This window comes from Cervus canadensis, chromosome 30, assembly GCF_019320065.1.
Source record: "Cervus canadensis isolate Bull #8, Minnesota chromosome 30, ASM1932006v1, whole genome shotgun sequence".
Taxonomy (NCBI): Eukaryota; Metazoa; Chordata; class Mammalia; order Artiodactyla; family Cervidae; genus Cervus; species Cervus canadensis.
The window spans coordinates 34,610,890-34,636,726 of record NC_057415.1 but is presented as its reverse complement, the minus strand read 5'-3'; the positions used below and the strand labels follow the sequence as shown (position 1 = coordinate 34,636,726).

At 46.3% G+C, this 25,837-nt stretch overlaps 1 protein-coding gene across 2 annotated transcripts; it reads right to left on the bottom strand.

Moving 5' to 3' along the window:
- Positions 1–521: 521 nt before the first annotated feature.
- BSPRY (B-box and SPRY domain containing) lies at positions 522–25,126 on the bottom strand. 2 transcript variants are annotated; one of them, XM_043453648.1, is made up of 6 exons: positions 24,848–25,126; positions 21,001–21,099; positions 13,039–13,269; positions 11,667–11,692; positions 3,448–3,572; positions 522–1,925 (listed from the first exon to the last, which is right to left on the bottom strand). In XM_043453648.1, the coding sequence occupies exons 1-6, from the start codon at positions 25,076–25,078 to the stop codon at positions 1,399–1,401; spliced, it is 1,239 nt and encodes a 412-aa protein (XP_043309583.1). In that variant the 5' UTR covers positions 25,079–25,126; the 3' UTR covers positions 522–1,398. The 2 variants fall into 2 exon arrangements, with proteins under 2 accessions (XP_043309583.1, XP_043309584.1); XM_043453649.1 differs by having other exon boundaries at positions 11,667–11,689.
- Positions 25,127–25,837: the final 711 nt, after the last annotated feature.

The following is a 25,837-nucleotide window of genomic DNA, read 5'->3' as shown; positions in this document are numbered from 1 at the left end:
CTTAGTGCCAAGGCCAGGGGACTAAACATTAATTTCCAGTTGTCAAGCAGTGAGGACTCAAGGGTCATGAGCTGTGGTTTCAGAGCTGCAAGGGCCTCAGAAGTCATGTCAACTGAGAAAGTTGATTTGACCCTCCCAGTGTTTAAGTAAATTATTGAATGAACTTCAGAGTGGGGAGGGTCCTGTCCTCCATCTTTGAGCCCAAGAGCCTTACAGGTAAGTTGCAGCTGAGACTGCCTTGGAACCGTGTTCCCAGGTGAAACAAAACGGGAGGACCACTGCTCTCAGTGACCTCCTCAGAGGATAGGAAGGGACTTGACCATGGTCTCAGCAATGCAGGGCCCAGAACCCTGTCCCCAGGCCCTTTCAGCCGTGTGCGCTGAGCTGTCCCTGCTTGTAGCTGGGAATGTGGATAGGGGGTGAAGACGACATTCATTTCCCAGCAAACACAACACTAGATATGAGCTGGCACCTGGGGGATTTGCCCAATTACCAACAAGGAACACGGAAGAAATTTTTCAGTGTTTTAAAGTCTTTAATAATGTACATGTTCTCTAAGGCTGGCCCTCTTATTCCCTTGGCTCTTTCCAGTTTGAAGGCCTCACCCTGGTCTCACTGTGTTAGAGAAGGCATTAGGTGAGGGCATGCGTCAGCTGCAGTTGGGAAAGAAGGTTGTCCCTGTGACCACAGGTGGGCCCTGGCTGGACCTCCGCCTAGTCAGGCAGTGCTTCCGATGGGTGTATTGCAGGCAGGCTACCTGGAGACAGGATCCCCTGCGTCTCCCGAGTGTCTAGGCAAAACCTGGGGGAGGACAGAGCCCCAGAGGCCAGAGTCCTCTGGCCAACAGCAACCTGGAAAGAGTTCCAAATCCCTTCCAGGTTGTCCTTGTGTGCTGGGAAAATATTTTCTCCGTGCCATGTCATGAAATGGATGGAGAAGCACCGAATAGAGGGGATGAAAGATGGATGAAAATCAGCCATAAGATTTTCTGCCAGAGGACGGGGTCTCCTGGGGGCAGGAGTTCTCCAAAAGAGCCTACAACATGCATCTGGTCACCTGTCCCTTCATACATCCATTAATCCATCCATCCATCAGTCCATACGTCCACTCACTGGTCACGTTTATCGCATGCTCACTCTGCACCAGGCACCACGCTGGATGCCAGGGATGAAGTGGCAAATAAGACACCCTCAGAGGAACAGATGGACGGTGGGTTTGGGAGACCAAGCCTCAGGGAGTAGCGGATTCCCCTAGGTACCCAGCATTTAATGGTTGTACCCAGATTCCCCCCTAAAACTGCCCATGGGGTACAGGCAGTATTTGGGAAGAAGACACTGGGTAGAAACATGGCCTGAAAGGGTGGTGGGGAGGGACACCTGGCCTCCCTGTGGCTACAGGTCAGTGGACGATGGAAATGGTCTGGTCAGCCACAGCAAAGACCGGGAAGAGGGGCCCAGGGAAAGACGCGTGGTGGATGTGGAGCACGGTGCCCGAGGCGGGCTCGTAGAACAGCAGCTCCTGTGCCTGCAAGTCCAGCAGCACCCCCAGCTGAGCTGGGCACCGCAGCAGGGCCAGGGGCTCGTGCTGCCCATCGTGGGAGAAACGGAACTCCTGGCCGTAGCGGGAGAAGACCCAGGAGAAGGCATTGCAGCCCAGACGAGAGTCGCTGCCAGAGCCCTTGCGGGGCAGCTGGCCTAAGGCCACGCCCACCTTGTAGGCACAACTGTTCTGGACGTTCACCGTCCAGGCGTGCAGCCCAGCCTGGAAGGACGTGTCGGCCAGGGCATTGGGCCAGTGGTCGAAGCGCTCCGGGCCATCTGCACAGGCCTTGGACTTCTTGGAACTGAAGGTCAGGGTCCTCCGATCATCTGACAGTTGCAAGAAGGGGCTGACCGTCCTCTCATCCATACGCACGTCCTCTGTGCCTGCCAGAAAGAATTCTCTGAATTGCACAAGGCCCACCCTCAGCCCTGACCTGGTCCTGCCAGGTAGCGAAGGGCTTCCTCACCACTCACTGGCAGGTAAAGCCATTTACTCTCTCTGAGCCTCAGATTCCTCATCTATAAAAGTGGGGATCAGAATAGGACTTATCACAGGGTGGATGTGAGGATCAAATGAGATGATACCTGTAAATTACCAAGCATTAACAAGTGATAGAAATAAGGCCCAGAGAGGAGAAGCGAGTTGCCCAAGGTCACGTACCAAGTTAGTGGCAGGGGCCAAATGAAGACCCAGCATATTGTTCCTACATTTAGCATCAGCACTGACTGGGCTTCCCCGGTGGCTCAGATGGTAAAGAATCTGCCTGCAATGTGGGAGACCTGGGTTCGATCCCTGGGTTGGGAAGATTCCCCTGGAGAAGGGAACTCTAGTATTCTGGCCTGGAGAATTCCATGGACAGAGGAGCCTGGCAGGCTAAAGTCCATGGGGTCACAAAGAGTCAGACACAAATGATCAACTTTCATTCACTGATTGTAGTGCACTCTAGTTGGGCATACACAGTATCCAGATCAGACTCGTCCTAGTGACATGGTTCCTGAAAGCTTGAAAGCATCAGCTACGCAGTTTCCAACAACTAAGTAAATGGGACTGCTGGCAAATCAGACACCACTGGATTTCAGAATCTAGAGAAGAGAAGCTGTAGCTTGTACTAACATTTTAAGGAGAATGTGCAGGGAGGGAGGGTTAAAATTGAGAAAAATTCAATCCATTAAATCTTAGCCTTTCTGTGAATTGTGAAAATACTACAACAGGCAGTGTGGAAGTTTCCATTTAGCTTGGGGGAGACCTGCTTTGAAAACCCTCCCAGTGGGGGAATACCAAGAGGCAAGAATCCACGTCACATCCACCTCTGTGGCCCGAGCGTGCAGCACAAGGCCAGACCCACCACTGGCCTGAGTCAATGTTAAGTGAGTGAGACGAATCCAGGAAGCTCAGTTCTTGCTCCAGATGCTCTCCAGCTGGCCACCAGTTGCATGTGCCAAGCTGCTTCAGTCGTGTTCTGATTCTTTGTGACGCCATGGACTGTAGCTCACCAGGCTTCTCTGTCCATGGACTTCTCCAGGCAAGAATACTGGAGTGGGTTGCCACGCCCTCCTCCAGGGGATCTTCCTGACCCAGGGACCAAACCTGCATCTCTTGTGGCTCCTTAAAGAGAAAAACTAGGTTTCCAAGAAATAATACTGAGCTGTTGCATTAGGGCAGAACATAAGGAGGACGTGAATTCTGGGAACAGGATTTATTGCAGACCCAACCACAGAGCAGGCTGGTCTGGAAACAGAGAGGAGCTGGGTGAGCTGCCCCAACCCTGTCCAGAACTTAGGCTCCATTGACAAGCCTGCATCCAGCATCACTGGCTGCTTAAGCTACGATGCCAGACACACCAGTCCCCAGTGTGACCCAGCAGCAAAGCCCACAGACAGGAGCCTGGCTCCAGCAGTTCCTCACCTGAGAGGGAGCCGAGAATGGCTGTTGCCCAGAGTTGGGTCAATAATGGACTCCGAGTGCACTTCTCATTAAAGTTTAACTTTTCCGACTCCTTGGGATCCAAAATGCCCTCTGCTTCCTCCGTCCTTGTGCAGGAAAAAAAAAAAAAAAAGATATTTAGGAAGGTTCTGGAAACGTATCTGGATCAATACAGGAGAGGGACAGAAGTAAAATCCTCTTCCCATGAGGGTGACACCAAGAATGGCCAGGCCCCACACAGGAGCCCCCAAAGAGAAGGGGCTGGAGCCAAAAGAGAAGGTGGCATTCCCTCTCTGCCCTAACGCCTTAATGCCAGCAAAGCACATGGTTTATAGGGAAGGGAATACTTGGTGTCGTGTGTTCTGTGGGGAAAGCAAGTCGCCGCTGTCTCTCGTGAATCAGCTGGAAGGAGGACCAGAGCTACAAGGAGGATCTAAGCCTCTTGTGCCACGGTCTTTCTGCTCCACCAGCGTGCATGGAGAAAAATCTCGCTTTCCTTCAAAATCTACTGGTGTGGTCAGAAGGTACAGCCATTCCTCTGATCTTAAAATCAAACACCCCTCAGGAGTCACATAAGAAGAAATGATCGGTTATCACCCCAACCATAAAGTAATCATAGCACTTTGCTCCCAATAGCCACCTCTTTTCAGCCTGCAGTGTGGACTGGGTTTTGCTGGAAGAGAGTTGGGAACACAAGATGCCTAGGAGGGGAGTATTGTCATGTATTTAGCAGCCAGGCTCTAGGCTTACTGTTTCTATACAGAATCTCAGGATCTTTGCTCTAACCTAGGAGGCAGTTGTTATTTCATTGGACAGGAAGGAACAGAGATTCAAAGAAAGCACTCAGCTAAAAAGGAGAACCTGGATTTAAGTCTTGCTGCCCTGCAGAAACAAAAGAAACCCAGACTGGGATCCAGGCACCATTATCTTTCCCTTGACCTGAAGTGAAATCTGAAGGGCTGTGAGGCAAAGTGAGGATTCACCTTAGGGCCTCGCAGACCTCTGATCTGGCTTCTGAGAAACAACCTTCCCTCTGCCTCTAATCCTGAAGGTCACTCTGAGCTCAGGCAGCAAAGAAGTGAGCACACACAGTCTCCTCCCCAGATCTCATGGCTCTGTCCACAACCAGAGGGGGAGGCTAGAGGGCGAGCATGTCTCCTCATGGATGCCAGCTCTTTTTTTTTTTAAGACTGGCACCGACTGTCCTGGCTTGGGAGGAGCGAGGTGACAGAGCCCTAGGAAAGCTGACAGCAGGCTCTGGTCACAAAGACTCTTTGTGGACAGGACAAGAAAGGCTCTGTTGCCATCTTCTCAAAGCACTGAGGCTGGCTCTGGAGAAGCCCCAGCCACCAGGTGAGGAGGAAAGAGGAGGAGGTGTCAGAGGTGCTGAATCATCATCAGAGCAAATCTGAGGCCAGTCATAGACACTAGAGTCTAGAGAATTGGCTGGTCCAGCTACCTCATGCCACGGAAGAGAAAACTCATGACCCCAAAGGAGCGGGAAAGAAATGGGACTGGCACGCACCAGGGCCCTGGCCAGGACCAGAATACCCAGTCTGTGCAGTGTGACCTTCTGTCATGGTAGACTAGGGCTGAGCTCAGCCACAGATGTGGAAACGTTAGGGGCCGACAAACAGGTTTTGAAAACAGTATAGTCTTCCCTCTGTATCCTAGGGGATTGGACCCAGGACCCCCAAGGATATTAAAATCCATGGGGCATTCAAATCCTTTACAGTCAGCTCTCTGTATCTGTGGTTCCCCATCTGCAGATTCAAAAACACTCAAACCCTTGGTTGGTTGAATCTATAAGTGGGGAGCCCATGGAAATGGAGGGCCAACTCTACTTTGAGGGTACGCACCCTCAGTCTGAAAGCAGAAAGCACTACAAACAAAACCTGAGCTCTCCTAGTAGGTTTGTCAACCATACTATGCGTTTTGCAACTCTCTAACAATTATTCGTGTATTGTAGGACTGAACAAATGAATAGATATATTGCTGTTGCTGGGAGCCATGGTTCTCACTGTGAAAGAAGAACTATACATAAATACAGAATAACGAAATGCATAGGAAAAACCCTGTGGTGTTTGACCGGAATTAGAAGTTGTGATACAAACTCAGGAATAAAAAGGTTGTGCACACACACTCCCCATCTCTGTCTGCTGTCCACTGACAAGGCTTGGAAGCAGACGTTCCTGCAGGGAACACACCTAATGCCTAAATCTTGGTTTTTAAATCCCTTCACCACTAAAAGGAACCAAAACTCCCTGGAGAAACAGCTGATTCCAGGGCTGGGGCGGGAAAAGAACAAGTTGAGCCTAGGATATCTTCTTGTGCCGGAAAACAAGAAAGTGCTCTAAGAATGATGAAGCGTTGTCATAAGGACAGAGGATCTGGCTTGAAGGGGCTCCTACTGGCCAAATCTGCGACAGTCTGAAGATCAAAATTAGTAATAATAGTAATAGATTACAGTGCACTGAATAAAACAAGAATCTATGAGTCTGTGTTGATACCTAAATAAGTGAATGAATAAACAAAGTCCTAGACACAGCAATCAGACAAGAGAAAAAAAGTAAAGGACTCCAAATTAGAAAGGAGAGGTAAAACTGTCACTGTTTGCAGATGACGTGATACTACACATAGAAAATCCTAAAGATGCCACCAGAAAACTACTAGAGCTCATCAATGAATTCAGTAAAGTTGTAGGATACAAAATTGACATACAGAATCTGTTTCATTTCTATACACTTAACAATGAACAGAGAAATTGAGGACATAGTCCCATTTGCCATCACATAAAAAGAATAAAATACTTAAGAGTAAACCTACATAAGGAGGTAAAAGGCCTATACCCAGAAAACTATAAGACACTGATGAGAGAAATTGAAGATGATACAAACAGATGAAAAGATACACCATGTTCTTGGATTGGAAGACTTAATATTGTTAAAATTACCATACTACCCAAAGCAATCTACAAATTCAGTATAATCCCTATCAAAATACCAAAGGCATCTTTCACAGAACTAGACAAATAATTTTCAAATTTGTATGGAAACACAAAAGACCTCAAAGAGCCAAAACAATCTTGAGAAAGAACAAGGCTAGAGGACTCATGCTCCCTGACTTCAAACTATACTACAAAGCTACAGTACTCAAGAGAGTATGGTACTGGCACAGAAACAGACACATGGATCAATGGAACAGAGTAGAGAGCTTAGAAATAAACCCGCACGGTTATGGTCAGCTAATCTACGATGAAGGAAGCAAGAAGATACAATGGAGAAAATACAGGCTCTTCAATAGTGGTGCTGGGAAAACTGGACAGCCACATGTGAAAGAATGAAATTAGAACATTCTCTAACACCATATACTAAAATAAGTTCAAAATGGATTAAAGACCTAAATGAAAGGGTGGAAACCAAAAAACACCCAGAGGAAAACATGACAACACTCTTTGACATAAATTGTAGCATTTTTTTTTTGTTTGTCTGTTTTTTGGCCACATCGTGCAGCATGTGGGATATTAGTTTCCCAACAAGGGATGGAACCTGTGAACCCTGTGCTGGAGGCATGGAGTCTTAACCACTGGACTCTGAGAAGTTCCAGGTAGCAATATTTTTTTGGATCTGTCTCCTAAAGCAAAGGAAGAAAAAACAAAAAAACAAATGGGGCTTAATTAAACTTAAAAGCTTTTGCACAGCAAAGGAAACTATCAACAAAATGAAAGGACAACCTAATTGGGAGAAAATATTTGCAGATTATATGAATAGTAACATTCAGAAAACTAAGATCATGACATCTGGTCCCATCACCTCATGGGAAATATGTGGGGAAACAGTGTCAGACTTTATTTTTTGGGGCTCCAAAATCACTGCAGATGGTGATTGCAGCCATGAAATTAAAAGACGCTTACTCCTTGGAAAGAAAGTTATGACCAACCTAAACAGCATATTAAAAAGCAGAGACATTACTTTGCCAACAAAGGTCCATCTAGTCAAGGCTATGATTTTTCCAGTGGTCACGTATGGATGTGAGAGTTAGACTGTGAAGAAAGCTGAGCGCCATAGAATTGATGCTTTTGAACTGTGGTGTTGGAGAAGACTCTTGAAAGTCCCGTGGACTGCAAGGAGATCCAACCAGTCCATCCTAAAGGATCAGTCCTGGGTGTTCATTGGAAGGACTGATGCTGAAGTTGAAGCTCCAATACTTTGGCCCCCTCATGCGAAGTGTTGACTCACTGGAAAAGACCCTGATGCTGGGAGGGATTGGGGGCAGGAGAAGAAGGGGACAAATGAGGATGAGATGGCTGGATGGCATCACCGACTCAATGGACATGAGTTTGAGTAAACTCCGGGAGTTGGTGATGGACAGGGAGGCCTGGCGTGCTGCGATTCATGGGGTCACAAAGAGTTGGACACAACTGAGCGACTGAACTGAACTGAACTGAAGGGGTTAATAGCCAAATATATAAACAACTCATACAACTCAACATTGAAAAAACAAAAACTCAATTAAAAAATGGGCAGAAAGGGAATTCCCCAGCAGTGCAGTGGTTATTCCACACTTCCACTGCAGGGGACTGGGATTCAATCCCTGGTTGGGGAACTAAGCTGCAAGCCACAAGGTGCAGCCAAACCCTGTCCCCCCAGAAAATAAACAGAAACAAAAATGGGCAGAAGACCTGAATACACATTTTTCCAAAGAGGACATACAGATAGCCAACAGGCACCTGAAAAAATGCTCAACATCACTAATCATCAGGGAAATGCTAGCCAGAACCACAATGAGCTATCACCTCCCACTGTCAGAATGGCTATCATCAAAAAGAACACAAATAACAAATGGTGAGGATGTGGAGAAAACAAAATTCTCATATATTGTAGTGGGGATGTAAATTGGTGCAGCCATGGAAAACAATATGGAGGTTTCTCAAAAAAAAAAACCACCAACTAAAAATATAACTACCACATGACCCAGCAACTGTATTACTGGGTCTATACATACACACACACACACCCCCAAAAAAAAACACTAATTCAAAAAGACACATGCACCCCAATGTTCACAGCAGCATTATTTATAACTGCCAAGATATGTAAGCTTCTCCAGGCCAGAATACTGGAGTGGGTAGCCATTCTCTTCCCCAAGGGATCTTCCCAATCCAAGGATCGAACCCAGGTCTCCCACATTGTGGGTGGATTCTTTTCCAGCTGAGCCACCAGGGAAGCCCAAGAATACTTGAGTAGGTAGCCTATCACTTCTCCAAGGGTTCTTCCCAACCTACGAATCGAACCGGGGTCTCCTGCATTGCATGCAGATCTTTTACGAGCTGAGCTACAAGGGAAGCCCCATGTACATACATACACACACACACACAAAACACTAATTCAAAAAGACACATGCACCCCAATGTTCACAGAGGCATTATATATAACTGCCAAGATATATAAGATACCTAAATGTCCATCGACAGATGAATGGATAAAGATGATGTGGTGTGTATATATATACAGATACATATACATATAAAATGCAATATTACTCAGCATAAAAAAGAATGAAGTTCTGCCATCTGCAACAATATGAGTGGATTTGGAGGGAATTCTGCCAAGTGAAATAAGTCAGCTAGAGAAAGAAAAATACTGTATACCACTTATATGTGGAATCTAAAAAATACAACAAACTAATGGCTATAACAAAAGAAAAAGCAGAGAAATAGAGAACACAGATGTAGAGAACTAGTGGTTACAAATAGGGAGATGGAAGGAGGGAAGATAGGGGTAAGGGATTAATAAGTACAAACTATTATGTATAAAATAAGCAACAAACCTACATTGTACATTATAGGGATTATAGCCAATATTTTATAATAACTACAAATGGAGTACAACCTTTAAAAATTGTGAGCCACTATATTGTACACTTATATTCATCAACTATACTTCAATTTAAACAAACTAATACAATGCTGTATGTCAATTATACTTCAATTTAAAAAGTCAATATCTCTGGTAATGGGACAAAATGACATCAATGCCCCCTGGTATGACAGATTGAGGACATCACGTATGACATACTCTTGCCTGAAATGTATAACTTGAATCTAATCATGAGGTAACATTAGATAAATTCACATTGAGGGATATTCTATAAAACTGTCCTAGACTCTTAAAAAGTGTTTAGGGGGGGAAAAAGGTGAAGGAAAAATTACAGATTAAGAGGTCAGATGGATTGGGTGTGGGGGGAATGGGATTCCAAAGACTATTAAGAGCATTTTTAGTACAATTGGCAACATTTGAATACAGACTATATGTTAGATAATAGTGTTATGTGGACATGGGATTTCCTGAATTTAATAATTATACTGTGGTATGTAAGAGAACTGGAGAAGGCAATGGCACCCCACTTCAGTGCTCTTGCCTGGAAAATCCCATGGACAGAGGAGCCTGGTAGGCTGCAGTCCATGGGGTCGCTAAGAGTCGGACACAACTGAGTGACTTCGCTTTCACTTTTCACTTTCATGCATTGGAGAAGGAAATGGCAACCCACTCCAGTGTTCTTGCCCGGAGAATCCCAGGGACGGTGGAGCCTGGTGGGCTGCTATCTATGGGGTTGCACAGAGTCGGACACGACCGAAGCTACTTAGCAGCGGCAGCAGCAGCATGTAAGAGAATGTCTGTTTTTGGAGATTCATGCTGAAGTAGGCGATAAGATAAAAAGTCATGCTATCTGCAACTTACTCTCAAATAGGTCAGAAAAAACAAGTTTTTCTATATATATATATACTAGAAAGACAGGAAGAAAGAGATAGAAGAAACAGCAAATGTGGCCAACTGATATCAATTAGTATTTCTAAGTTTATTATACTACTCTAGCAACTTTTCTATATGTCTGAAATATTTCAAAACCAAAAATAAAGAATTTTTTAAGAAATCAGATCAGCTTGATATTGAGGACAGAGTGTATTAAAGGAAGATGATGAAGAGAAAAGAGAAAAAGATTAGGAGAGGGACTTCTCTGGTGGTCCAGTGGTTAAAATTTCAAGCTCCCAATGCAGAGGGCCCAGGTTCGATCCCTGGTCAGGGAACTAGATCCCACATGCCGCAACCAAGAGTTTGCATGCTGCAACTAAGACCCGGAGCAGCCAAGTAAATAAAGAAAGAAAAAAAAGAGAGAGAGAGAGACTAGGAGAAGTGTGGAAAAGATCATAAAGAGACAGTAATCTAAATTTAGGAACATCCATACAGTGGAATACTTCACAGACTTTCCAAAAAGTGAGGTAAATCTAAATGTACCAGGATAGATAGCCTGATAAGTTATAAAACAAATATGAAAAGATCCCATCTATGTTTTCAAAGCAAAATTTTAAGAGGGGGAAAAAATCCCCTACACTCTTTTGTGACTAAACACGGGAAAGCAGACAAGACACACACGTAACTGTTAAAGCTGATCACCACTCAGAAACAGAATTGGGAAGAAGTGATAGAGACATTTTTCATTTTAAATCATTTTCTACTGGTGAAAATTATTTTCTTTCTCCCATGTACATATATTGCTATTGATATCTATGTTGCTATCTTTACAAAAATAAAGAAGAATGGACTGTGTGCCCCGAGCACACTTGGTGTCTGTGAGCTCTGAAATCTCACACACACAGGGTAAGAATTTAATTTCTTTGCCTGGAAAATTATCACCTCTTGGCCACTTCCTCCGGCTCTTGGGTCTCAGAACCTTTCAAGACTTTTCAGAACTCAGGTAGGGCCTGGTGGAATTCTTTTATTACTGCATAATTAAAATAGAATTTTCCTGGTAATGCAGACTTAGACTTCAGGTTCTTTCATTAGAGAAAGGGGGAATGAAGTAGAGTAGACAGTACTGGGTCAGGTGTCAGCTGTGGGTCCAAGCCCCACCTCTGGGGCTTAGGCAAGTCCCTTCCCCTCTTTGGGCCTCAGCATTCTCATCTGTAGATGGAGGTGGAGAAACCCTCCCAGCCGGGTGATTGTACATTTTTTTAATAGGATAATGTTTAAGAAAGCCCATGACAAGCCTCAAGCCTGGCTTCAGGGAAGCCACTCAGCTGCCCACCCTGAGCTTCCTCCCAGGGACAGTGGGGCCTGACAGCAAGGGACTTGGTAGACTTCGGAGAGGTCAAAGGCCGTGGTTTCCATGACTCCCCAAGCAAATACCAGGGCCATACTCACCTCTCAAAAATCTCCTGCTCCTTCTGCTGTGAGAAAAGAAAACAGAGTCAGGCTTGGCACCAGAAACCCAGCAGGTCATTAAGACTTGACTATAATCAATTCACATGGAGAGAAATTCTAGAATAAAAACATCCACTCCTTCTTTAAGACCCTGCACAAGTTTTATGGGTCCTTCTTCACAGACCTCTCCCATCATGCACTCAAAATGAATCCCTCTGTGCCCTGAGCCCCATGGCACCCTAGGTTTCCCTCAGACTACTCTTCTGGACAATCACCTATTTACCCAACATTTCATCGCCTATCGGCTCAATGGATGGGACTCGTTGAATGTTCTGTTGTGACCCTCCCAGCGTTTGGGACAGAATGTGCTCGGCACATGAAAGCCGTGTGACAAAATGAATGCGCCAGCTGAGACAGTCACAGAAACCATAACGGCACAAGAGGGGCAACTTGAACAACAACAATGTTGTTCCACATTCTCATTCCTCTGCTTGGCGCATCTACTGAGGCGTCACACTGTCACCCTAAAGCTGCAGGTACCAGCCTGTCTATATAAAACACACTGAAAGAATATGAACCAACATATTGGATTGTGACATCCGGGGGGTGGGAGTGAGGATGAGCTCTGTATTTGCAGCGGACCTCTTGTCAGTACAGCGTTCTCTCTGCAAGCTTCTGGACTCTCTCCCTCTCCCCACTTCCTTTAACAAAGCTATGACTCTTGTCTTCGAGGCATCAGCTTTCAAGTCACTTCTTTCAGGAAGGCTTCCCTGACTACCACCCCACTCAAGCCAGGACTGCAGGGGCCCCAGCTCCCAGTAATGCCCTCTACCATAGCACATATCCCTCCATGTCTTAATTATCGGTTTATATATTCGCCTCTTCTATAAGGCTGTGAGTTGCTGACAGCCGTATCCTGTACCTCCACTGTTAGGCCTTTCCTGATGGCTCAGATGGTAAAGTCCACCTGCAATGCAGGAGACCTGGGTTTGATCCCTGGGTTGGGAAGATCCCCTGAAGAAGGAAATGGCAACACACTCCTGTATTCTTGCCTGGAGAATTCCATGGCCAAAGGAGCCTGGCGGGCTACAGTCCATAAGGTCACATAGAGTCAGACACAGCTGAGCAACTAACAACACACATAGATAACACAATGCTTAGCATACATTAGGCACTCAGTAAATATTTGCTCACTACTGAAAGAAGAGTTACCAGTTGCAAAAAAAAATATCCCCGTATTGTTATATTGCCCTGTCTCATCCTGGTTCTAAATTATCATTTTCCACCTACCTCCTACCAATAAAACATTCTCATTTTCAGACTTTGGGGGAATCTGGCCAACTTGTGGTGTCCTCACCCCTGCCTGACTTACAATCAGCTGGAGGTCATCCAGATGAGTGAGCATGTGCACCAGGCTGCCGCGGATGGTGTCCAGCTTCTGCAGCGCCTCGGCCCAGTGTACTCGCTGCGTCAGGATACTCTGGTGGGCCCGTTCCTCTTCGCCATGCACCTGTTCCAGCAATCTCTGCTCCTCGCTCTCGCACAAACTCCTCACCAGACCCAGCCGCTGGATGACCAGTTCCCGAGCTGCGCTGGCCGTGCTCTGACCCGGAATTAAACAAGGAGTTGGGTCCTGGCATAGCCCCAAGCAAGATTAGGAGGGTTGGGGCTCAGCTGGAAGAAGTGCCAAGATTGATTAGCCATGTCTGACATGGGTGCAGTAAGGGCAGTAATAGTGCTTAAAACACCCGAGCCCTAAGATTTCCCAAATGTGGTTCAGGGAAAAGAATGCTGAGATCCAGACATCCAGGCCACATCTCATGGAGCTAAGATGACAGAATGAAAGTGCTGGGCAGGACTCAAGGATCCAGCTGGAATTACTTGCTTACTTCACAGTTAGGAACCCCAAGTTCGAGAGACCAGGTCAGAGAATCATAGAAATGCAGAGCAGAAAGGCGTAAAAAGACTATCCCATCAACAGAATGCACACAAACAGTAGTCCAGCTCCTATCTGGACCAGGGTGGTGGTTTAGTCGCTAAGTCATGTCCAACTCTTGCAAACCCATGGATTGCTAGGCTCTTTTGTCCATGGGATTCTCTAGGCAAGAATACTGGAGTGGGTTGCCATTTCCTTCTCCAGGGGATCTTTCTGACCCAGGAATCAAACCCAGGTCTCCTGCATTGCAGGCAGATTCTTTATTAACTGAGCTATGAGAGAAGCATCAATTTGGACCATGTCTGAGGACAAAAAGTTCATTACTTCCCAAATCTGTCCATTCCAATCGCTTCCATGGTAGAATTCTTAATCTGCCACACAAGAGGGCTGAAATAAATTCTAAGTCAATGAATTTAGCATGTGTCCCCTAGCAACTGGCACAGTGTCTGGCAAGGAGCAGGTGATTAAATATTTACTAAATGATTGACAGGAAAAGTTCTTTCCAACTTAAGTCAAAAATCTCTTGGTGGTGCTCACATGCCAAGTCAGTGGCAAAGCAGGGGCTAGAACCCAGTTCTCCCGACTCTCAGTCCAACACTCTTCCCCTCCATCAATGCCATCTGGTAACCCATCCTCCCCAATGGCACGGTTGTCAGAAACTCCCGCCCTCTTGCCAGACAACTGAGGGTGAAACTATTTCCCTCATGCCAGAAAGCCAGGGCTAGTCAGCGGCTCTCCTTGTTCCCTGCCCCTAGACCTGCTGTGTACAGCGCAGGGGACAGTAAGGCCTGTTTTTCAGGAGAGACTGAGACCCACAATTTGCCCAAAGCAGAAGAGAGAGGGACTGAGTGAATGGCTGAGTGAACCCAGGGGTTCAGGTTCCAACTCCAGTGTTCTTTGGAGGCAACATAACACAGTGATTAGGAAATTAGGCTGTAGAGACAGCACCTGCGTTTAAATATTAGCTGCTCTATTTACTAACTGTGGAACGCTGTTACTTATCTTCCTTGGGCCTCAGTTTTCTAATCTGTCAAATGAAGATACTAATAGTACCAACCTCATAAGGCTACTGTGAGGGTCAAGTGAGTCAATATACATAAAGTAAGAAGAACAAAGCCTGGCACATACGTATTTGGTATCATTAGCTCTTGCTCCTCTCTCTAGCCCACCTCAATGCCTTTCCCACGGGTGGGTCCCTGCAGTCCCGTTTGTACTGTGTGAACAGGATCAAGAACATGCATTAGATGTTTTAGATACCAAGATGCATTAGATACTCCCTGACAAGAAGGCTGCAGTCAATTTCAACACGTTTCTTGAGTCATTCCCAGAAAAAAATAGCAGAGGAAAAGAAAATTTTTGCTTTCCAAAGATATGCCTGAAGAAACTTAAATCCCTCCTAGACCAAAACACAGGATTCCCTGGTGGCTCAGATGGTAAAGAATCCGCAATGCGGGAGGCCTGGGTTTGATCCCTGGCTTGGGACGATCCCCTGGAGGAGGGCATGGCATCACACTCCAGTATTCTTGCCTGGAGAATCCCATGGACAGAGGAGCCTGGTGGGCTACAGTCCACGGGGTTGCAAAGAGTCAGACATGACTGAGTGATTAACACACACACACAGAGACCAAAACAGAGAAATGCTGGAAAAATAGCCCAAAGCATCCTTTTAAAGTGAAGCTACTTCTGGCAGCTTAGAAAAGGAAATCCCTTGGAGTCCAAAAGTAGAAAGGAAACTGAAGACCAGTGTAATCAAGAGCTGAGGACTCAACTAGCTGCTCTGAATGGGGCTTGTGATTTACTTTAGAATTGTATACTCATCTAAACCATCACACAAAAAAGAAAGTACAATAAAGACCTCTCTGATTAAAAAAAAGGGGGGGAAACTTTCTATGAATGAGGGAATTATTAAAAGATGTGCTTTAACAAAATGAAACTTGCACACAGCAGCTAGAGAAAGCCTGTGTGCAGTAACGAAGCCCCAGCATAGTAAAATATACATATATTCTTAATTAATTAAAAAATTCTGAAGGGGACCAAAAAGAGACCATAAATAGAATATGCAACTTTCAAGCTAGCACAGGGAAAAAGAAGGGAGGAGGGGTTGATTAACTCAAAAGAAGGGAGGAAAGGAAGGAAAAACAGCATAGAAAAAGTGGACTCCGCAGGGGAAGGATAAGTTGGGAGGCTGGCATTGACACAGACACACTATTATACACACAACAGAGAACTCTAAGGACCCACTGTACAGCCCAGAGAACGCCACTCGGTACTCCGCAATGACCTATGTGGGAACGGAATCTAAAAAAGAGTGGCTATCTGTATGTGTATATGATTCACTTAGCTGTATAGCAGAAGCACAACATTGTAAATCAACTATACTCCAGTAAAAATTAATTTCAAAAAATTGCAAAAGTGGACTACATAGAAAACAGGCTTCCCAGGTGGCACTTGTGGTAAAGACTCCACCTGCCAATGAAGGAGACGCAAAGGACGTGGGTTCGATCCCTGAGTCAGAAAGATCCCCAGAATAGGAAATGGAAACCAACTCCAGTATTCTTGCCTGGCGAATTCCACAGACAAAGGAACCTGGCAGGCTACAGTCCATCAGGTCACAAACAGTCAGACATGACTAAGCAGACACAGAAAACATAAAATGACAGCCATAAATTCAAGTATATCTGTAACCTCAATAGCAATAAATTGATTAAACTCGCTAGTTAAAAGACAGGGATTATCAGATTGGACTTTTTTTATAAATATTTTTAACCTTTTTAAATTTATTTATGACTGTGCTGGATCTTTGTTGCTGCATGGGTTTTCCTCTAATTGCTGAAAGCGGGGCTATTCTTTACTGTGGAATGCAGGCTTCTCATGGCAGGGGATTTTTTCATTGCAGAGCATGGGCTCTGGCAGCGCGGGCTTCAGTAACTGTGGTGCATGGGCTCAATAGTTGCAGTTCCCAGTTCTAGAGCACAGGCGAGTAATTGCCCCATGGAGTGTGGGATCTCCCCAGATCAGGGATAAACCTGTGTCTCCTGCCTGACAGGAAGAATTCTTTACCACTGAGCCACCAGGGAAGCCCTGGACTTTTTTAAAAGGAAACAAAATCCAGTTTCTAAACCACACCTGAAACAACATAAGAAGTTGAAAGTAAAAGAAGCTGCTATATCCAGAAAACACTTGTTGGTCTAGTAATAAGTAAAAGACAAAATAGTCTTGAAGGTAAAAAGGATTCTGTTCATAAAATGTCACTGAAAAGTGACAAAAGGGATGTTTTACCAGGAATATGTAACAAATTTAAATATATACACTTAATAAATAGCACCGAGAATATAAAAAGAACTGACAAAGTTATAAGGAAAAATAGGCAAATTCACAGCATAGTGTGAAAATGTAAATGCCTTTGCCAGTAATAAAAAAAATCTGGCAATAGTAAATATAGAGAAGATTTGAACTTATTAATAAGCTTAATAATGGACTTCCCTGGAGGTCTAGTGGTTAAGACTCTGAGATGCCAATGCAGGGGGCACAAATTTGATCCCTAGTCTTGGAACTAAGATCCTGCATGCCACAGGGTGCAGTCAAAAAACAAACAAAAGACACTGATACTAATGGAAAAGGTAAAAACATATATTTGAAAAATTTAAAGTATAAATAATAATAAAATAATTTAAAATCTAATAACTCATAGACCAAGAAAAAAGTCATAGTGGAGATTTTAAAATATTTATAACTGAATGAAACTGAAAATACTACATCAAAACTATGGGGTATCCCTCTATCAATACTAGAAGGAAATATATAGCTTAAATGCTCACTTTGAAAATGAAAAAAGACTAAAATCAATAGGCTGTGTTCAACTCGGGAAGTTAACAAACTATAGAGTAAATCCCAAAAAAAATCAGAAGGAAAAAAACCATAAAGAGGAAATAATAATGGAAAATAGATGCAATCAGAAGGGAAAAGAGAAGCAATCAGAAGCTCTCAGAAGATAACTTCAACAGTCTCTGCCCATCACCTACCCATCTACCTTCACCTGTGCCCATACACTCTGTCTGCCCTATTTCTGTGGATAAACTGCCTGTGCTTTCACCTATAGCCAATACTTCCACTTATTTACTAGCTCCTACCCCCTCTGCTAAATCAGATTGTCCCCTTTTCCTGCATCATTAATTTTCCCCTCTCTATTGGGCAATTCCCATCAGGAGACACACACAGAGTCATTTTCCGCATCTTAAAAACCAAGCAACAACAACAACAACAAAAAAAAACCAAGCAACAAACATTTGCTTGTTTGTTGATGGCATACCTATGTCTTGATGGATATCCCTCTCCACTATCATCCCATTTCTCAGCTTCCTTCTACAGCAAAATTCCTCAAGAGTCATCTGTGCCAACTATCTCAAATTGCTCTTTTTCTACTCTCTCTGAAATTCACTCTGATCACACTTTTACCACAATACTGTACCAAACTCCTGTCAGGATCTCCAATGAGGAGCATGTTATTAAAGAGTCCATTCTCATGTCTCCCCTGACTTGATCTCTCCACAAAATCTGAACCCACCTCCTTGAAACCTATTGTGGGACACAACACTCTTACTAACAGTTTTATTCCTGTTTCACCAATTGCTTCCTTCTTGGTCTACTTTGCTTGTTCCCATCTTCTCAATGGTTAGATGTCAAAGTGCCCTAGGGCTCAGTCCTTGGACCCCTACTCTTTCCTATCTGTATTTTACTCACTAGTGATCTCATCATTTCCCATGACTTTCACTTTATATCCTCACTTATAAAAAATAAGAGAGACAGCACCAAGTCATATCTGACTCTTGAGACCCCATGGACTGTAGCCTATCAGGCTCCTCTGTCTATGGGATTCTCCAGGCAAGAATACTAGAGTGGGTTGCCATTTCCTTCTCCAGGGGATCTTTCCAACCCAGGAATCAAACCCAGGTCTCCAGCATTGCAGGCAGATTCTTTACCGACTGAGCTACATAGGAAGCCCCACCCTTTACACACTGATACATTTATGTCTCCAGCCCAGTCCTCCCCTAACTTGTGAACCCAGCCATCTACTCAACATCTTAACTTGAATGCCTAACAGTCATCTCCAACTGGACACGTACAAAACTGAACTCTAGTCTCCTCCCTCACCAGTCATCACTCTACACGCAATGTTTCCCCACCTTGGTAAATGGCTGCCCCATCCCTCCAGCTGCTCACATCAAAAAAAAATAAGAGTTAACCTGATCCCCCCTCCCTTTCTCTCATAAAGCCTTCATCCAATCCATCTGCAAATCCTGCTCTTTCTTCCCTCAGAAAGTATATATTAATATACGCTGCTTCTCACCATTCCTACCACACTCACTCAGGTCCAAACCCCTCTCGGCTCTCACCTGGATTACTCCAACACTTCCTCATCAGTCTCCCTGTTTTTACCTTTGCTGCCTGTGGTCACTTCTCAACACAGCACCCACTCCTTTTAAAGCTTAAGTCATATCATCTTACTTCTGATAACTTCCTGCCTTCCCCAAATGAAAAGCAAAGTCTGTGTGGCCCGTGAGGATTCTGCCTAGCTCCACGCATGGCTCTCCGACTTCATCTCCTTGTCTTCTTACTTGTTTACTCCGCTCCAACATGTCAGGTACACTCCCATCTCCGGGCTTTTGCACTTGCCTTTCTCTTTTTGGAACACTCTTCCCCAGGATATACAGCCCGTTCCCTCACCTCTCGGAAATTTTGTACAAATTTCAATCTTCTTAACGAGGCGATTCCTGATCACAAGCATGTGTAACTACAACCCCATCCTCAACATGACCCACCCCCTTCCTGTGTTCTGTCTCTCCATAGAGGTTATCACCTTTTGACATAGCATATATTTTATTTGTTATTAGCCCTCTCCACTGGTGACTCAGCTGGTAACGAACCTGCCTTCCAATGCAGGAATTCAATCCCTGGGTCGGAAAGATCCTCTGGAGTAGGAAGTGGCAACCCATTCCAGTATTCTTACCTAGAAAATTCCATGGACAGAGGAGCCTAGCAGGCTACAGTCCACAGGGTCACAAAGAGTCAGACACGACTAAATGCACACACACACACCCCATCCCCTGACTAGAATGTAGGCTTCACGAAAACAAGAATTTTCCTATGTTTTGTTCACTGTGGAACCTCTAGCACATAGACCAACTGGGCTTGGTGTGTGGCAGGTGCTTACAGAGGTTTGTTAAGTAATCAAATAAATGGCAAAAATGTTGTTAAGTATTCCCCTCAAAATCAGCACCTGCTTCTATTTGACATGGCGCTGAGGTCCTAGCCAGTGCAGTTAAGACAGGAAAAGGATGAAGAAGAAGAGAGAGAAATCATCATGCAAAGAGAAGCAGAGACGGACAGAGAAGAGCTGCCTGGACTTCTAGCAGCTTGTTTGTTACTGCTTCTCATTCCCTTTAGGTTCTGAAAGACTTGTGTCTCTGAAATCCAAGAAATTCTGTTTTGCTTATGCTATTGGTAGTTCAACTGGATTCTATTCCTTGTAATCAAAATCATTTATTTTTTTGACTAAAATAGTGCCAAGCCTGTTCCATGTGCTTCTGGGAAAGGAGGGAAGGGACGTGCAGGAAGAAACTCCCAGCCCCTGCCCTTGACGGGCATACTTGAGACTAGGAGGGAACAGTGGCAATGAGTCAACTGAATAAAGGATCAGCAGTGAGGTGCTGTGGGCTTCCCAGGTGGCACTAGAGGTCAAGAACTTGCCTGCCAATGCAGGACATGCAAGAGACACAGGTGCAATCCCTGGGTCAGAAAGATCCCTTGGAGGAGGGCATGGCAACCCACTCCAGTATTCTTGCCTGGAGAATCTTACGGATAAAGGAACCATGGTGGGCTACAGTCCATAGAGTTGGACACGACTTAGCACGCACGCACTAGTAAGGTGCTGCAGAGGGATCACCTTCTGGGAGTCAGATGATTCAGCTCATAGAACTGACTCTGTGAGTCAATTAATCTCTAGAGGATTCATGTCTCCATCTGTAAACAGGGATATTACTACCACCTACTGCCCAAGACTGTCATAAAGAATGTGTGATGTAAAAGCCATTGGTTATTTTATAATATTGGGGCTGAGCCCAAAATAATTAAAATGATAGAAGAATCATCTGATCTTTTACCTGAAGAAAGTTATTTTTAAATCAGTCTTTGCATCAAATGCATGCTAGGAAAAACCCACTCTGCCCAGATGTAAAACCAAGAAAGAGGAAACCATCCTTCCTGAGCATCCAGCTTTGTCAGTAGCACAATGGGTCTGTGAGGTTGGGAAGGGACTCTAGGCTGGTCCAAGCCCCTAAGGCTGAGAGCTTATCCTAGGAGGGGGGCCAGAGGAGAGGGGGAAGGGGAAGAATTACCTACCACTGCTCTCTGGTTCTTCCCTGGCAGGACGTCAGCCACATATTTGGTGATGGAAGCACTCTGTAACTGCAGCCTCTCACACTGGTCCACAATCTTGTTCTGCAACACAAATGACATCCATGGTGTCTGGATCCACAGCTGGTCCATTCACTCCGTTCCAGTGATTTTTTTCCCCCTTTTACCCCACCTCAGCCACCTACTCCCATGGTCGTATCTCGGAACTCATCATTATTGAAAACTATGCCACTTCCAAAATCTTCAAGGATCCCACAACCTACCCCCCACTTTCCATCCTAGATCACGTACCCTAGAATCTCCATTCCAACAATCCTTCAGCTTAGATGGAGTCACCAGTACATTAGTCTTAGCACTTTTCACTGTCCATCATCCCTTTTTGTGGCCTTGCTTCCCTCTTGATCCTCAAATCCCATGGCCCATCATAATCACTTTCTTACATGCACTCTTCCTTCATATCCAGCCCCCTGACTGTCCATACCTGCAACTGAGCACAAAAACATGGCTTCCTAAGCTGCTCTTCCCCAAGGAATCCCCATTCATTAAACAGTATTTCCAATCATCAATCTCGCTACCCAGACCAAAACTCCAGAAGTTACGCTCCAACCCCACATCTAATCCATCAGTAAGTCCTACCAGCCTCTTCTCCAAAGTCTCTCTCCTCTGGCCACTTATGGTCACCTCTACTTCTGCTGTTTCACCCAGATCACCATGATCTCCCACAGGAACTGCTGATAGAGTCTCCTAACAGGGCCTTTATTCTTGACCACCTCCCCAGCTTCCTTGTTAGCCATTGCCACCTTTGGTAAGGGAATCAGATCAAGTCACATCCCAGCTCAAAACCTTCTCATGGCTTTCCAACACACCCACAGTGAGGCTGTAACCAACAAGGCCCTACCTGATGGGACTCTGCCTTTCTGTCCAATGTGCTCCTACTACTCCGGCCTTCTTGAAAGTGAAAGTGAAGTTGCTCAGTCGTGTCAGACTCTTTGCGGCCCCATGGACTGACTACAGCCTATCAGGCTCCTCCATCCATGGGATTTTCCAGGCAAGAATACTGGAGCGGGTTGCCATTTCCTTCTCCAGGAGATCTTCCCAACCCAGGGATTGAACCCGGGTCTCCCGCATTGTAAGCAGACGCTTTACTGTCTGAGCCTTCTTACTGTTCCATAAATACACGAAACCCATCCTGACCTCAGCGCCTTGGCACCTGTTGTTCCTTCTGTCTCCCATTTATGTCTTGTTCCTCGACTCCATGTCACCTCTTCAGAAGCCTTCCCTGACCATCCCACACCTCATATCATTACTTTTTTTTCTCCCTTGCATGTATCACTCCCTGACTGTATATCATGAGTCTGTTTACTTCTTTGGTAGCTGTCGTCCCCCACAGGAACATAAGCATCATGACTTTAACTAATTCTCTATGTCCTACTACCTAGAAGAGAGTTTCTATACATAGAAGACCCTGAATAAATATTCAGTATTTGCTGGATGAATGAACACCCACTTCCTTGGCCACAAGAGTTTCAGCAGTTCACAGCTCCCGAAGCTGTGAGCATCAGCCCTGAGAGCAGGGGAGAGTTTTTAGAAATGAAGACGCCGTAGGCCCACAGAGAAGTGACTTGCCCATGGAGACGGCCAGGTCCCAGCTTTGTCACTCCACTTCTCCAGGTAACACCTGGAGCACTTCCAAGCAGCAGCTCCGCCACCATTTCCCCTAAGAGCTTTGCCCCAGTTCCATCTGCCAAGGGCGACTCAGCGGTCTCTTCCAGGCAGTTCTTGTAAATCCTTCCCTCCACAATCAGGACTCAGTCTTACATGTCACTGGCCCAAACACCAAGTTAAAGAAATGAGTTGACTGGAAGAAAGTTGTGGCCACCACACACTACAGGACTGAGGGAAGTGAGACTAGCTTCTGAAAAGCTACAGGGCAGGTATCCAGAAGGTAACAGAGAGGTGGCTGAGCTGGTGTTGTTTTTGCCCAGTTTAGTAACAATCTTGCCCTGTGGCAAAATTTCTTTGATTGGTCAGTGGGACAGGGAAGTCTGCAAAGAACCTACAGTTTACTCAAAATTGGAGGGGCGGGGGGGAGCTTCTCCTGTGGCTCAGTGGTGAAGAGCCCGCCTGGCCGTGCAGGAGACTCCGGTTTGATCCCTGGTCGGAGAGGATCCGGCATGCCTCGGAGCAGCTGAGCCTGTGCCACAGCCATTGAGCCTGTGCTCTGGAGCCCAGGATCCACAACTACTGAGCCCATATGCCCTGAAGCCTGTGCTCTGCAACAGAGGAGACCACTGCCACGAGAGGCCCGCACACCGCAACTAGAGAATAGCCCCCGCTTGCCACCACTAGAGAAAAGCCTGGGCAGCAACAAAGACCCAGCACAGCTAAAACTGTTTTTTTTTTTTTTTAATTGGAAGGAGAGAAATAAATAAATAAATTGGAAGGAGAGAAGGCAAGACACATCCCCTCCAGGCAAATAAGATGAATATGCTAAGGGCCTTAGGAGGGCTCAGGGAAAGCCCCCTGCCCCAGGCAGAGTCCATTCCAAAGCAAATAGCAGGCTTGCTCCCCTGGTCCAGGCTTCAACCCCTTCTAGCACTCAGATTCAGCCCTGATGGCAACTTTTTAAAAAAGGTCTTATTAAGTTCTCACTCCCATTAGCATCACTTCCTCCCTCCAACCACTGCTGCAAAGAGGTGGTTTTTCTTTGGCCCAGTCAATGACTCCTCTGGTCCAGCCCCTAAACATTCGGAACCCTGAGAAAGTAACTGCCCTGTTCTGGGCTTCAGCTAGCTCCCTCATCTATTAAAGGTAGGTAGGACCACACCTTCAAAGGTCTGGATGGGATGAGATGATGGATATTTAAGTGCTTTGAAACTTGCAAAGTTTCTATCCATCGTGCCAGTTTATTATACCACATTACCCAAGTTTATTTTCATCATCACCAACTTGGTGGTCCTACTTGTTACCCACCAGGAGCTTCTCAGGTGCTGTTGGGTAACTGAATCCCTCTCCCCAGCACCGTGTCAGTGGGTTTATTACAGTCCAGTCTGAGCCCTCAGGCGTCACAGCTGCGCAGACCTCCAGGGAGAGGTTGGGAGAATCAAGCAGGTTAATCAAATTGCAAAGAAACCCCCAGGGACCAAAGGTGGGGTGGAAGGAGATAGGAAGCCCCACGGTGACTTGACTCTCCAATCTCAGCAGCTCAGGGGAGGTTGGTGGCAGGAAGCCAAGGTGGAAGCGGAGGTGAGGAGAAAGAAAGCCTAAGTGAAGGGTTCCAGTAGGAACCTCCTGACATCCTCCCCGCCCCCTCCGTTTACCTAAGTGAAACCGGCGTCAAGTACAGTCCAGGCCAATCCTGAAAGGGAAGAGAAGTCACCTCACCAGGAAGGCTGAAGGGCGGATGAGGGGAGGAGCTTTGAGTCAAGGGGCTAGGAAAGGAGAAGAGACCGAGTTTTATCAAGTTTCCAAAGGGGCGGTAGCCGGGGCACGCCTTGTCCCGGGCACCTAGAGCAGCGGGGCCCTTCACTGCCCAGAGCCAGCCCCACCGAGCAACAGCTTTAATAAATGCCTCCAAACTACAGATGAGGACACTGAGGCTCAGAGATTACGAGACACACAGGGAGGATCTGATGGAGGTGGGACTCGAACTCGGGTCAGCTGGACTCCAGAAGCCACACCTTCAACCGCCTCGCTCTACAGCCGGGGCCTCTCGCGGAGCCAGACTCCCCGGCCCGCTGCCGGGCCCCTGCCGGGTCTCTCTGAGCGCCTCCCCCACGCGGCGCCCCCTTCTTCCGGAGCCCGCCGCCTGCCGGCGCCCACGCCCGCTCACCCGCAGCTCTTCCGCGCGCTTCTCCGCCCGGCGGATGCGGTGCCCCCGGCAGCGGCCGCCCAGCTCCGTGCAGGCGGCGCACACGAGCCGTCGCTCGGAACAGCAGAACCAGTTGAGAGTCTGGCCGTGTTCGGGGCAGAGCGGCCCCGGCTCGGACCCCGGCTCGGGCCCCGGCCCCGGCCCCGGCCCCGGCCCCTGCCCCTGCCCCTGCCCAGCGCCCTCCGCGGACATGGCCGAGCGCCCGGCGCCTAGCGCTCCACCTGTCGCAGGTGGCGGCTGGGCGGGGCCTCTCTGGCTCCGCCCCCGGGCCCCCGCAGAGCGCCCGGCGCGCCCAGGCCGCGCCGCTTCCTCCCGTCCCGCTCCCGTTGCCGGGTGGGCGCCCGCCCCACACCCCGCCCCCGCCCGGGCCAGATCCCGCCCGCTTCAACAGTCTTCTTGATGTTTTACTGAATCGTGTTTTATCGTGTGTTTGTTTTGTAATAAACATAAAACACATTAACGTGACTGTAGGAAGTTGAGCGCTGTTAATTGAGCACTTACTAAGTGCCAGAGTTTTGCTGAGCGCTTTACAAGCATCCCATCATGTAATACCCCAACAACTCTTTTTTTTTTTTTTTTGATATTTCATTTTTTTTAATGTGGTAACAGACAATAAACAAATGACTGAGTAATATAAAATATAATGTCAGGGAGTAATAAGTGTCATAATTACAAATAAAACAGTGTGACTGGATACTCAATGACAGGGATATATATTTTGAGACTGGACGGGGAAGGCTTCTCTAATGTGTGATGAAAGTTGAGGGATGCGCAGTGACAGGCAACTTTAACCAAATAGCTTAAAGCTAGATTCTGGTGTCAGGCTGTCTGAGCTCAAATCCCATTTAGTTGTTTATTGGCTGAGGACCTTCCAGGGTCTCACTTGTAAAACGGGGTAACTACCTCACCGACTTGTGCTGAGGATTAAATGAGTTAAAACACGAAACAGTA